Source organism: Myripristis murdjan, chromosome 15 (assembly GCF_902150065.1).
Source record: "Myripristis murdjan chromosome 15, fMyrMur1.1, whole genome shotgun sequence".
Taxonomy (NCBI): Eukaryota; Metazoa; Chordata; class Actinopteri; order Holocentriformes; family Holocentridae; genus Myripristis; species Myripristis murdjan.
Genome location: NC_043994.1, coordinates 15,959,100 through 15,971,695, shown reverse-complemented (window position 1 = coordinate 15,971,695; position 12,596 = coordinate 15,959,100). Strand labels below are relative to the sequence as shown.

Here is a 12,596-nt window from a genome sequence, read left to right as displayed (position 1 = left end):
AATCATTCCTCCTTCCCTCCTGACAAACATTAATGCAAGCCTTCACAAATTTCGGAAAGCGTAGTGATGGAAGCTGTCTTGGGTAGACGCTGCACTGTCAAGCACATGATGCATTGGCTTGCACCAAAGTGGACAGGCATAGGGAAAACATAATGCATGCAGAGTAAAAAGTGGAGGGGGGAGTAATTGCGGGCATGCTGTGAGTGACATATCTCTCATAGAGGAGTAAAGTAAGAGAAGAGCGTGAGAAATGCAAGGTTGGGGTGGGATGGGGGGGGTGACTGGCACTAGCAGTGTGACAACGTTAATCTCCCACACAACGAGACCTCAACCCTAAGCGGACGGGGGTGGCTGGCGAGAGAGAGAGAGAGAGAGAGAGAGACAGAGAGAGAGAGAGAGAGAAAGAGAGAGAGAGATGGGTGGGCGGATAGACGCAGTGACACAGCCGACATCTGGGCAGAATGAAACCCACCACTCAACCTCCTTTTCTCTTTACCCTCTGGCGATGGCTTTCTTTTGTCTTTGTACATTATTTTTTATTTAGGAATTTATTTTATCCCTTTGGTAAATCAGTGACTGACTGGTTGTGCTGTATATAAAACACACAAAACACAAAAGAAGTAATTTATAGTCTCAAAAGATATCACTTCCAGGAACAAGTATAAATTTGTTGAAACAAACCAGAATAAGGCAGATCAGTCCACCATTATCAGGAAAATGGCAATTAAAGAAAAAAGTCGATCAGCATTGCAAACAGGTGGGATTATCTCACTGCATTGGCAGATTTTTTTTTTTTTTTTTCCTGTTTTAAGAGCAACGAGATAAGACTTAAGGCTAAATATGAGCCTAAATTACCCCTGTTGGATTTTTCTTGCAGCACAGCATGTGCAGTGTTCATGTCTCTAATAACCTCCCACTGCAGTCTAAAACATATGCAGATGAGGCTAATATCTACTTTGAGGGTTGCCATTTGATGCAACAAGGACCAACCAAACCCATCCCCTATGATTTATTTCATCAGAACATATTAATGATTCATATTATTGCCCCACCAGCATGAAATTGTAGAATTAAAATAGAGACATAAATATTCATTGAATTCATTGAATATACATTTACTGTGCCTATATGACTATATGCAATGTGCCAGTTCTAAAAATATATCACACCCTGTCTTGCCAACAGACCGCTGTCTCTACATACATCTGCCCCCGCTTCCCTTTCTTCACAGGCGGTAGACGCAGACCTGTTCTCCAATGTCACATATCGGATCAAGACTGAGTCAGCCCGGCAGCTGTTTTCTCTGAACCCTGTCACAGGGGAGTTAGCTGTGCTGCAAACCCTGGACTTTGAGGACCTGGCAGCCATGGGGATGGGTGCCTCTTACACTTTCCAGGTGGAGGCTGTCGACCAAGGAGGGGTCACCCCCCCGGGGCTGGCTACAGTCACAGTCCGCATCACAGTAAGAACCCCCCCTCAGTCTGCTACCTTTCCCAGTGTTATGTATTCTCCCTCTGTCTACACTCAGGATCCCTCAGGAGCTGCAGCTCTGGTTGCAAATACGCTGTGAGTCACTAGGAGTGTTTAAGCAACAGCTAGCATAAGCCGCAGTACATAATGGGGACTGAAAACACACAGCGCCGCACACTGCACTGTTTGTGTGAAACATTTTGTTCCCAGTCTGCGCTGACTGAGTATATAACTTCTATGTATTGACTGACTGATATAAAGTCATTAAACAGGAAGTAAATGTTCTTGCCTCTTCATCTGTCAATCTCGAGAGAGGATTTTTGTGGGTGATGGGTCAAGAATACCACTAAAATGTTCGGTCTTATATCACGACCAAGCTGATAATATATGTGGCCTTGAAAGGTTTTTCAATTTTTCTTTTTCTAGTTTCTAAGTTTCTAAATTAATTTCTAAAATGATTTCCATGTGTGTTGTGATTGGTCTCTACAGTGATGGCATCACACAAAGTCCAGGTTTTGTCAAACCTCACAGCCAGAGTAACTCATCATATCCTGTACTGAAATCTAGCTTGAAAAGACAGCATTGAATCTGTGTCAAGACATTCAGAATCCGTGTATCATTCGTTCTTTCTATTTTCAATTGCCAATCAAAAATTAAAAAATGAAAAAGTGACTGGTTATTTTGTTATTTGTTTTTTAATCTAACACCAAAATCCAAAATATGTCTGGTTTTTCATAGTTCAATTTTAGGCTCGGATCAAAATACCAAATTGAAAAACGGGAATCAGGACTGAATTTGATTTTATTATTTAATTGGTCCGGTTTACGTGACCCAGAAGTTTGGTAATGAGCGGTAGCTCACAGCAGATCACAGCAGCCAGGTGCATTCAGTCCCGCCACCCTGATCACCGCCACCATGGATAGTTATTACGTGTTGTTTCGAGGACCAAAGCGTGTGGCCCTAAAAGAAGAGGACATGACAACCGAAAAAATCAGCTGAGCTGAGCGGCACCGGACGCTCACCTGTCAGATCCGGCAGACCTGACCGGGTGGGCGCGGTACCGTCCGGTGCCGCGGCCGGCCCGCCTGATGCCGCGGCCGACTGGCGCCGCGGTAGGAGTAGTAACATGGAAGTAATTTCGCCTAGGGCGGCAACATAGGCAGAACCGCCACTGTGCAATTTCACAGAAAAGGGCCGGGTTTCCCAGATCGGTTAAGAAGGTCTCTGGAGCTACTACCCATCATTGTTAAGAAGCTCAGCTGATTTTTTCGGTTGTCATGTCCTCTTCTTTTAGAGTCACACGCTTTGGTCCTCGAAACAACACGTAATAACTATCCATGGTGGCGGTGATCAGAGTGGCGGGACTGAATGCGCCTGCTGCTGTGATCTGCTGTGAGCTACCACTCATTACCAAACTTCTGGGTCACGTAAACCGGACCAATTAAATAATAAAATCAAATTCAGTCCTGATTCCCGTTTTTCAATTTCGTATTTTTGATCCGAGCCTAAAATTGAACTATGAAAAACCAGACATATTTTGGATTTTGGTGTTAGATTAAAAAACAAATAACAAAATAACCAGTCACTTTTTCATTTTTTAATTTTTGATTGGCAATTGAAAATAGAAAGAACGAATGATACACGGATTATTCAGTGCCCAGGCTGAATGGATTTCCTTTGTAAAATGTCTTTTGGCCTCCTGACCTACCTGTCCCTGCAGCCTCAGCAGGGCAAAGACAGGCTGATGGATAGGTGCGTCTGCTTTAGACCCAGTGCTATTCCAGATCTGAATGACTCATTAGCTTTGTGACAGCAATTATGTCAGGATTTTCAGGAGCTTGTGTTCCCTTTCCAACCTTTCAAGAGATTAACAGCTGAATCCCAACGAAAGGATTAGACGCCTTCTGTTGTGACACCGCATGTGTGTGCATGCTCGAGTGTTTGTGTGCATGCTTATGCGTCTGTGTTTGTGTTTGTGGGAGCCTACGTCTGTCTGTATTCCTTCTCTCTCTATCTGTGTGTATTATGTGCATTCATATTGTACATATGTGTAGATGCACATTTATCTCTATGTATATGATTTTGTCTGTATGCACACCTGGTGACACAGTCGCAACACAGCAGACATTGTGTTGAAGGAGAATGCTTTCCACATTGACCACAAGAAAAATAGGAAGAACCGCATGATCTTATTCAAACAGGTTTGCTGCATGGTCGCCCTACCTGGAGAGTGAATTTGTCCTCCAATAAGGACAAGCTTTGATGCAGTGTTCTTGCTGTCACCTAGGAACAGTGTTTGATAGGATAAGGCACAGCAGAGCCAGTGTTATCAAACTCTTATGTCTGCTATTTGAAATGGCAGACATGAATTAGAGTGAGTCTAATGGATTCACACAGGCTTCCCAGGGACTTGAGATGGAGCTGATTCCAGTAATTCCACTTCCTTCACCATATAACACCTCCAGAGGGTTATTTGAAGTCACTCGTGTTTGATTTCCTTTTGTTTTGTTTTGTTGTTGTTTCCTCCGTTGGGTGGCTCACAGTGATGGATTGGGTGTCCTGCACGTCTTGCTGTTCCAAATGGATCTCCTAAACTTTTCCCTCTGTTCTTGTGCTTCAGAAATATAAGACAGACACCCTGTATGTGTGTGGGTGTCCGCCTGAATATAGCTGTGCGTGTGCACATGCATAGCCCTGCGCATGCACTGTGTTCTCAACCTTCCTTGTGAACTGTTCAAGACTGGGCTTTGTTGTTGAAAGAAGGAGCTGCAGGTCATAGATTTTGAGCTAGAAAACACTGAACAACTGTTGTTGTTGATAGAATACTTTCTGTTGCCCGTGGCTTGGACAAAAGCAGAAAAAAGTAAAGAAAGAAAGGGATCAGACACCAGTGTATGTACATGGAACTGAGATATTCCCTGAGATATATGAATGGCTGGCCAAGTTTTCAGTGTCACTCTGCAAAGCAAAGGTTGCACAGCAGTAAGGGTTGACATGTTTGCAGGCTCACAATAATGTACAGCTACATTGTTGTATGTTAGTTTATATGAATAGACTGTGAGCAATAGCAATGGTCATGCTTTTCCATCCTCACTGCAATCTCGAGAGTGATCTCTGCATCAAAAAACTGTATCATGTCCTGAAGGAGGTTTTCATACAGTTGTTAGAGTGCAGCAACTTGTATTCTGCTGTAGTTCACAAAGACTTTCAACATGTTAGTCATGGTGCTCCACTGGATACAAGGGCCAGGATTAGAGCTCAGAATTAGTTTGATTGCTCTCATGTGTTTCAAATGAAAGTGGAATGGAAACATCCATTTATTGTTACACCACATTTCTAAAGTTTCGCAAAATAATGTTGCAAAGTTTTTAATCAGCCAGCCTTAGCAGCTCATATTTGTAAATTTGCATTTGCTAATATTTTAACAGTCAGTCATTTTAGAATATAATGTAACAACTGGACAGGTAGAGGTAACCTAATTACAGGCCACTGTCAGTCACTGTCTGGTCACTATTTACAACTGTGTTGACATCTTAAGCATTCAAATTGTATGCTTTACTGATACTGATGTAAATGCACACAAAGCACATAAGCATACTAAAGGTGCATACCTGTCACAAACCACTGTTGAAGATGGTCATAGATCATGGAAGCTGTGTGTGTATGTGTGTGTGTGTGTGTGTGTGTGTGTGTGTGTGTGTGTGTGTGTGTGTGTGTGTGTGTGTGTGTGTGTGTGTGCGCGTGTGTGTGTGTGTGTGTGTGTGTGCGTGCGCGTGCGCGTGCGCGTGCGCGTGCGCGTGCGCGTGCGCGTGTGTGTGTGTGTGTGTGTGTGTGTGTTTGTGTTTTACCACAGTCGTAATTTGTGTGATTTCTAGCCTTGAGGGCCATTCTTAGAAGCAGCATATGATAGTTCATCTATTCAATCTTTTTTTCTTGTTTTTAGGATATGAATGACTTCTCCCCCGTCTTCAGCCAAGCCTTATATATAGGCATGGTGGCACCTGATGCAGAGAAAGGAACATTCATCACAACTGTGTTTGCTGAGGACCAGGACCCACCGGTGAGTGTCTCACTGGAAACAGAAATCTGTATAACTGAGATTTTCATATATCCAACACTGGTATCTAAAAGAACATTGATGCCATTATTAACCTTAAAGCAACTACAAGGAGTTTTAAACTGGTTATGAAACTGTCTCTGTTTAATACCGATGCCATGATACAAGGTGGTGGTGCTCACGAGGGGAAATGCAGCCTTTACTCTGGGAAGCACTACCACTTTTGTCCACAGGGGCCGCCAAAATCAACAGAAAAGGAAAGGTCCTTGCAGTCTCCTTTATATACAGTTAAAAAGTAAACAACAGGGTTTGGTGCTTGTTATCTACTCACTACCCACATGATGCTCTCAAACCATTGGCCAGTTTCAGCCGTTGCATTATTAACTATAAAGACGTATTCAGCAGTTTAGTGAGATTCACTCACTAGAGCGACTGTAATGTATATGTAATTTGAGTTTTATTTTTGTCTTCACCAGTAGTTCTAATTGTAAGCGTTCCTGTTGCGCATGTTCACTTGTATGAGTCACCTACCAGATACCTCGGTTACCTCCTCCATGCTGCCTCAGATTCCTTTACCTTATTACATCTGAGCTGGCTCTCCTGGGACCGAAGCTCTGAAGTATTTTCTTTTTGGTGTGTGCAAATGAAAGAACAAAATTACACAGTGCAGAAGAGAAATCATGATACCCTGTTGCACTCAGAAGTTGTTTGACTAAGAGGAGGCTACACAGGAACCATGGAAAACATTATTGTTGTATTCACTGTTTTTTTGTTTTTTTTTGTTTTTTTCTTTTTTTCTTGTTTTTGGTTTTGCAGCAAATGCCTGTAGCTTTTTATGACCTGTTGTCAATAGTACAACAGGATGATGCTAAGACATATTTACAAACTAATAAATACTGGACAACAAGGTTATTTTGCACTGAGAATATTTGGTTCCACATCACTAACCCCGTGCTAAACTGAACTGATTTATTGGCAGTGTGGCCCACCTCAATATTTTACACCGCTTGGTGAGTCAGCAGTCTGCATGCTCTCTTACATCCTTTCTCCGGATTGGAAAATAGCCGAACGAGCCTGAATCTCTTACAGCACATTCACAGTCATTATGCTTTATCCTCTTGCTTTTTGTTTGTTTGGTTTTTGTAATATTCACAGTGACAGTAGAATAGGAATCCCCCAGCATCCTCCCTCCCTGCCTTCTCGCCCCAGTAGCCTCCAGCACTGTATGGGCTTTTCACAAAAGACCAGCGTATCTGGACTCAATGCTTGGCGTTTGTGGCCCTCCTGCAGGTGGTAACCCACCAGGGGTAAGGGGCCTTGCATATTTGCTGTAGCACATAAATGCTGAGGGATAGAGATGCCCTGTCAGTCTCAGCTGTGGGGGGTTGAGCTTTTGAACCACTAGATCACCACAATGACTGTTGTGCACCTCTCACTCTCTCCCACTCCTCCACTCTCACTCCTCTTCCCTCTCCACCTGGCTCTCAATGCAGCTTTAAAATCATCTCTCTAATATGACCTTGCACCTTCACTTTTTTTGTTGTTTTTTTTTAGGATTGCACACTGAACCGGTGTAATAGAGCAACTGTATAATGCTGGCACATTAAAGAGAAGGCAGTTAATATGAAACCCGAGTGTGACTCAGGAGAGTGGTTTGACAGACAGAGGGATTAGATTCCCTAATAGGAGCAGGCTAACTCGGTGTCTTTATTGACCTGGATTTGGGAGCTCAAAGCACTTTATTGACAGGATGCCTGCCATAGACACCTCCGTTAGGTGGAGCCTGCCTTAGTCCGGTGCTTGCCAAGCACATAAGCACAGAAAATGTATACACAGACACTTGCACACACGTACTCTCTCTCTAGCACACGTACGTTTGATAAGTATGCATGTTTTGAAAAGGCGAATATGAGCTGTGTGGATATTCTGCCTGATAGATCATAATTTGCTACTCCTGCTCCTCTTTGCAGATTCATAAAGAAAATGTAATGTCAGTCCACCCACATCCACAGAGCAATGATACTGTACAAAGAAGAGCAACTGTATTTTTGACAGCGCCACTCGGTTCCCTAACTTAAATGTCAATGTCAGCCTGATTCAGACAAACATCACCATGGAGACAAATGTTTGGTACATTAGGTGCTTCACTCAGCAGCTCCAAATATGAAAAGTCTACAACTGGATGTTTTTTTGTTTGTTTTATTTAATTATTTCAAACATGGCAGCTAGGAGCATTATTTGTGAATGAGTTCGCTAGATTAGTTTTTCATATAATAATATTTATTTGAGATGTCAGTTGTGTTTGTATTTGTGGAATTTTTATGTATTTATTTTTACTTATTTATTTTTTTATGTATGTGTTTTCATTTTTTTGTCATTCACAGACCTAATCACTGATCAAGTCACAGTACAGCCATGTAAACTGTTTTATGTGTCTCTGTTGTCTGATTTTCTCAACTCAAGCCTCACTTTTCTGTTTGTCTGAAGCATCATTCACCGTCTCCCAGTGCCGGTGATATTCTTTCATTCATGAATTGTCTAGTTTATACTAAACTCAAGCAGAATGTCAAAAAAACAAACCATATAGAAATTGGTTGAAAGCAGTACTCCTACTGTCCCAGGATACGGTCAGGAAGTCTCAACATAAATTTCTTAGACGCCAAAGTGGTAAATATGTCCAGTTTTTGTTGTTCACCTGTAGTGTTAAAGACTCTGTGCATTTATACCAGCAGAGGGCATAAAACATTCATGGTCTGTGAGTTGAAAGTTTGACAAGAACAGGTGCTGTATATCATGAAAATTGTAATAGACAGAGTGAGATGTTACTGTATCTACAGTCCATTCAGTGCCAGACCTCTCAAACATCATTTGAAGAGTTCAAAAACATCTTCATTTGTATTAATTTGTGTTAACCATATTTTTCCAGGTAATGCCATTAAAAAAAATCACAGGTAGGCTAATGCATAGGCAACATGCCTTTTGCAACATTATACTACAGTCAGTTTTTCCCCCTCCAGGAATGGCATTTGCAAACAAGCATTGCAAGCATTGATAAGACAGTATGGGTTGGACAGTATGAGATGCATCCGAATCTAAACATTGCATCTAGTAAAGCACAAAATATCTGTTTCAAATGAACACATGTTCCCACTATTTTTCTTTTTTTCTTCGGTATTTATTTGATGTTTTAATATTATGCGTATAGTCTTGGAGAAAACATGTTCAACTGAAAATAGCTTGACTGGTTTCTCTCATTGAACTCAGAAGGGAAGGGGCAGGTTTGTTTGTTTAGCTTAGGGTGCTTGTGCTTCTGTACATCAGTGGTACATGGTACAAAGCGCAAAGACGCACAGCACAAGTGGGCAGAGTGTTGCATCTGATTTTTGGTGATTTCGTGCCCAGAGGTGCATAGTGCAACTGTGGCACAGTTGGAGACAGGATTGAATTAAGAACAATGTATTATCAGTAGGTGGGATGGGCCCGGTTTTAATCAGGGCTCATCATATCACTTCTTTTGTTTCCTTTGAAAATCAGTACCGCTCTGCTCCACAACGCCCTGACAGTTTCATGATGGAGACATCAGTCCAGACTGGCTCTGCCACAACAGAGTCTCCAAGAAGAAGCTGATGTCCTTGTGTGTGTGAGCGGCAGGATCACACGTAAATATATGTCACCTGAAATTAAATTAGGAGAAGATAACATACTTGCTCATGGTGCCACTCCAGCACTACAGCAACTGTTGGCCAGTGTAGGAAATGGTTCACTGATATTTGGCAAAGAGCCAAACAGACGTTAGCAGCAAAGTACGGGGGCTGGTTGGCTACTGGGGTCGTCCACCAACCAGTGCCTGACATCTATAGAGGATGCAGCCGCCTCCGCATCCCTGCTCCATCTCTCATACTGTATACTGACAGTTCTTTGTTGGATGACAATTATTCAACCACTGCCATCTGGGTATAGAGTTAGAGTGAAAATTGTTCTATTTTATTTTGCTTGAGGGATTTATATCAAAGTCATATTGGCAAACATATCATCCAAAAAAGGTTTGATAAGCTTTTCATACAGGCATTACTTGGTGAAGACACGGAAATTGCAAGGTTACATGACTGTGCTTTGATCCGGTCTGAGCAGGTGGGCGACACAAGTGCAAATCTCCGTAATCCGCAACACCAAAATTGTGCAGCGTTGCTTGATTGTTACTAACACACCCCTTGCTGCGCCTCTCCTCCCTTTTAAGCGCATGTTCACCGTGCATTATCAGAATATCAAAACACACCATGAACACCACAAAAGAATGCTATGTCATTACTATAACAAAGCGTAACCAAAGGTGGGATGCTGCTGTTGAAGTTACTTGGGAATATTACACTATACCACTGTACCAGTGCTTTTTTTTTTTTCTTATTTCATGTTTGATAACAATTTGAAGAGCTTTTAGAGGAGAGGACTTTTTCTTTTTATGAAGAATCCCTTCAGTGAATTCACTCTGATGGTTTTATAACCTCTCAGACATGCATTTGTGTGAGTAAGCCTCCCAAGGGACCTACCGCTCCTACGGGATTTACCTCTCTCCTCTAGCCCCAGGTTTTTACCCAGTCCCTTGGGTGTAGAATCAGTTCAAGCTGGGGAACAGTGCTTCAGAGAGCTTATTAAAAATCAGACTGGATTTGAGGTCCAAGGGGATGAAACTTAAATAAGATAGCTATAGAGATGATCAGCAATCAGGAGCTGTGATTAATCTTAATCAAAGGGTCGCATTGAAGTCCAAGCTCTCACTAATGAATGTAAGTGTGTTGTGCCGGAGAGCGAGAGGGTGGGCCTAATTGGGGAGTTTTTAATTCCAAATGAAAGGGAAGATATCTGAATCAAAGAGTAATAGTGAGTTAATATTAGACAGTGTGATGAGGGGCAGGCCTAATGAGGGCTATGGCAAGCTTAAGAGTTATAATATAGATACAGTTATGAAGTGATACATTTACATGAAGAGCATCCTTCAGTTTATGCAGAGAGAAGAGCTTATGCCTCCTCCAACTTATACAGCTCGACTACTGTCTCATGATGAGAGATGATAACCAATCAAATGTGGCAAGAGAGGTAATAAAAGATAGGTTACTGTATCTTAAACACCCAAGCAGTCAGTGTGGCTGTATCCACATAACACTATATTCCTGTTTACTTTGACCCATTCTCTTACTCTACAGTTGTGTTTGAGGGTGGAAGTCACATCTTTGTAAATGAGTCATTATTGTCGCATTATATTCCCTTACTTTTCCTTCCAGGGAACTCCAGCAGCTTTTGTCCGCTACCGAGTGGACATGGAGCGATCACCGTACAGCGGGAGCATCTTTGATGTGGAAGCAGAGACTGGAAGGATCATCACAAGGGTCAACCTCAATGAAGAGCCAAGTGTTACCTTTCAGGTGAGTGATGGTGACAATGATAATAATGTAATAAAATGTCATGTAATGATAATAATGTTGCTGGTGCTTGTGATGACAACAGGTATGTTCCCCAGTGAAAAAAAAAAACTCCTTTAATAATCTTATTTATCATAGTGCAAGAGCCTACGCTACACCTACATTAAAAGCATCACCATGCTAGACTTGAAAAAAAAAAAGAAATCTCTCTCTCTCTCTCTCTCTCTCTCTCTCTCTCTCTCTCTCTCTCTCTCTTTCTCGCTCTCATGTGTGTGTGTGTATGTATGTATGTAATAACACACACACATATTCATTGTTGGATAAACTGGAAAACTATGCCTATGGCTATTATGGCAAAATGACAATGGCTATTAATATTATCACCTCTGCAGAAGCAGAGGTGATAATATTAATAGCCATTGTGATTACCATGTTGTCCAAGTAGTCTTAGTTAAAAGGTCATTCCTCTCTTTTATCTGTGACCAAATTAGTAAAGTCTAGCTTTTTTTTTATATCTTAAAGCTCACATGATGTGCGGTCGAGGTGATCTTAGCAAGGCATATCTGTGTTTGTGAACAGTGAAGCAGTTGCTGCAGGATATTAGGTCCCAATGATGTCTCTAGCACATCCACATTATCTTGCTGCCTTTCTCTCTGTATTTCTCCATTCTAGGCTCTTAGCCCCTGTCTTTTTTTTAATCTTGTGTTTAGCCCTCTCTGCATTTGCCTCAGCTTTTCCTCTCTGTGCCTATCTCTCTCTTTCTCTTGCTCTGCCTCTCTTCATCCCCCCCCCCCAGGCCCCAGTCTCCACAGTCTATGAATCTAGATCGATACATTCATACTCGCTCCCTTGGAGGTTTACAGGCTGCTCGCCAGATCTGATTTCACTAGCCTCTGTTTGTTATTCAGATGCCAAACATGTCTACAGAAACTTGCTTGGCAACCACAAAAGGGACTGATATAGAGTGTAATGAAAAAATAATAATAATTATGTGCTTGTGTGCTTGCCCTTTACAGTTGTTTGTGATAGCTTATGACGATGGGGAGCCAGTGAAGTTTAACAGCACTTTGGTGGAGATCACTGTTGCTCAGCCTTCTCTCATCCCAGTCTTCAAACCAGATGAGTACATGTAAGTCTTCCTGACATTATCAATGCACCTGATACTGCTGGTAAATTCCCACACACAAAGGCAGCTGGCAGTATAGTGCACTTTGTGCATTTCAATGCAGTGTGATAGTATTTCAGAGTGAGAGAGCGGGAGACTCTGCAATACATGGGCAGTGGTATCTTAATAACACCTTTACATGCATTTGTATCCTTGGTCTACCATTCAGCTTCTCTAATGCCTTATTAAATATTGAACCACTTATGAATCATATATTTACTATGTCACAATGCATTTGTTTGGCCCTGAATTCACCATTCATTATTTAAACAGTGATCATTTCGTGATAATGTTTGCTACCTGTACATTCAGGATTGTGTTTCACAAGGCAAGCAGAGTGCTTCGAGTTGACTACAGACACAGATTGTTTTCAGCACACAGTAAAAACACCTGGGTTCTGAAATTTCCCCCTTTTTCACACTCTCTTTTCCGTCTATGACTGAATAATGAGTTTTGAGCATAAATATGTATAAGAGCTTCAGGGTAG

General features: G+C 41.9%; 1 protein-coding gene across 6 annotated transcripts in view; it reads left to right on the top strand.

Moving 5' to 3' along the window:
- LOC115372415 (protocadherin-15) overlaps positions 1 to 12,596 on the top strand; it is a 234,862-nt gene that overhangs the window by 169,339 nt on the left and 52,927 nt on the right. For all 6 annotated transcript variants that reach the window (XM_030070300.1, XM_030070295.1, XM_030070297.1 and 3 more), the window contains 4 exons: positions 1,232 to 1,462; positions 5,414 to 5,530; positions 10,807 to 10,947; positions 11,961 to 12,073. In XM_030070300.1, coding sequence (XP_029926160.1) covers positions 1,232 to 1,462; positions 5,414 to 5,530; positions 10,807 to 10,947; positions 11,961 to 12,073 — 602 coding nt within the window. The remainder of the gene's footprint in view (positions 1 to 1,231; positions 1,463 to 5,413; positions 5,531 to 10,806; positions 10,948 to 11,960; positions 12,074 to 12,596) is intronic.